Source organism: Calidris pugnax, unplaced genomic scaffold (genome assembly GCF_001431845.1).
Source record: "Calidris pugnax isolate Ruff unplaced genomic scaffold, ASM143184v1 scaffold280, whole genome shotgun sequence".
NCBI classification, from domain to species: domain Eukaryota; kingdom Metazoa; phylum Chordata; class Aves; order Charadriiformes; family Scolopacidae; genus Calidris; species Calidris pugnax.
Genome location: NW_015091123.1, coordinates 1,793,825 through 1,794,715, shown reverse-complemented (window position 1 = coordinate 1,794,715; position 891 = coordinate 1,793,825). Strand labels below are relative to the sequence as shown.

The 891-nt window shown below is 69.4% G+C and overlaps 1 protein-coding gene across 1 annotated transcript; it reads left to right on the top strand.

Annotated features, from left to right (window-relative positions):
* Positions 1–6: 6 nt before the first annotated feature.
* Positions 7–885, top strand: LOC106897652 (G protein-coupled receptor kinase 5-like). Its single transcript, XM_014958416.1, has 3 exons — positions 7–49; positions 148–279; positions 382–885. Exons 2-3 carry the CDS (start codon positions 148–150, stop codon positions 487–489), a joined length of 240 nt encoding a protein of 79 aa, XP_014813902.1. The 5' UTR covers positions 7–49; the 3' UTR covers positions 490–885.
* Positions 886–891: the final 6 nt, after the last annotated feature.

Genomic DNA, 891 nt, shown 5'->3' with positions numbered 1-891 from the left:
CTACGCCAAGTTCGCCACCGGCAGCGTCCCCATCCCCTGGCAGAACGAGGTATGGGGGGGACACGGGGCTCTGGGAGGGTCCCACCCTGCTGCTGCACCGCCGGGGCTGCCCGTGCCCATCACCCCCACTGACCAGACCCCCCCCAGATGATCGAGACCGAGTGCTTCAAGGACCTCAACGTGTTTGGACCCAACGGGACGCGCTCCCCGGACCTGGACTGGAGGCAGCTGCCCGAGCCCCCCAAGCGCAGCCTCTTCCAGAGGCTCTTCCGACGACACGTAAGAGACTGGGGGGGTATTTTTCGGGAGGGGTGTGCCTCGGGGGTCTCCCCAACACCCCCCCAGCTCACCACATGCCGTCTGTCTGTCTGTCCCTCGCAGCCGGCCGACTACACCATCGGCACCACCATCCCCCCCCCTGCCCCGGCCGCCGTGAACTCGCACCCTCCCCCGGCCAACGCTGCCTGTCGGGCCCCGGCACCCTCCTGACCCCCCTCACCGTCCCGGGGGAGCCCCCAGCCCCCCCAGTGCCCTCTCAGGGTTATTTGGGGTCCCCGGGGACACTGGCAGGGACCGACACTGCTGCCGGCGTGGGCAGGGAGGGATGGAGGGGCAGGAGCGGGGTCTGTCCCCCCCCATCCCCAGCAGCCCCCAGCTCCTTTGCTCTCGGGGGTTCCTGCAGGACCACCCTCATCCACCCCCCCACCCCCCCGGGTGATGCTGGGGGAAGGGGCCAGGGCAGGGACCTATTTTTGCTGCGTTTGAGCCCGTTATCTTATCGCCGGTTCGGTGCGTGACCTCTGCGGGCGCGGGGGGGGCTGCGGGTTTATCTGCGCTCTGCAAATAGCAACAAAGGCAGCCTTGGAGTTGGGGGACACCCCCGGCCCCCCC

Bases quoted from the DNA above. Each gene is read 5' to 3' on its own strand.
- LOC106897652 (XM_014958416.1), top strand. From the start codon at position 148: ATGATCGAGACCGAGTGCTTCAAGGACCTCAACGTGTTTGGACCCAAC. The intron at 280-381 runs GTAAGAGACTGG...TGTCCCTCGCAG, and splicing joins AGAGGCTCTTCCGACGACAC to CCGGCCGACTACACCATCGG.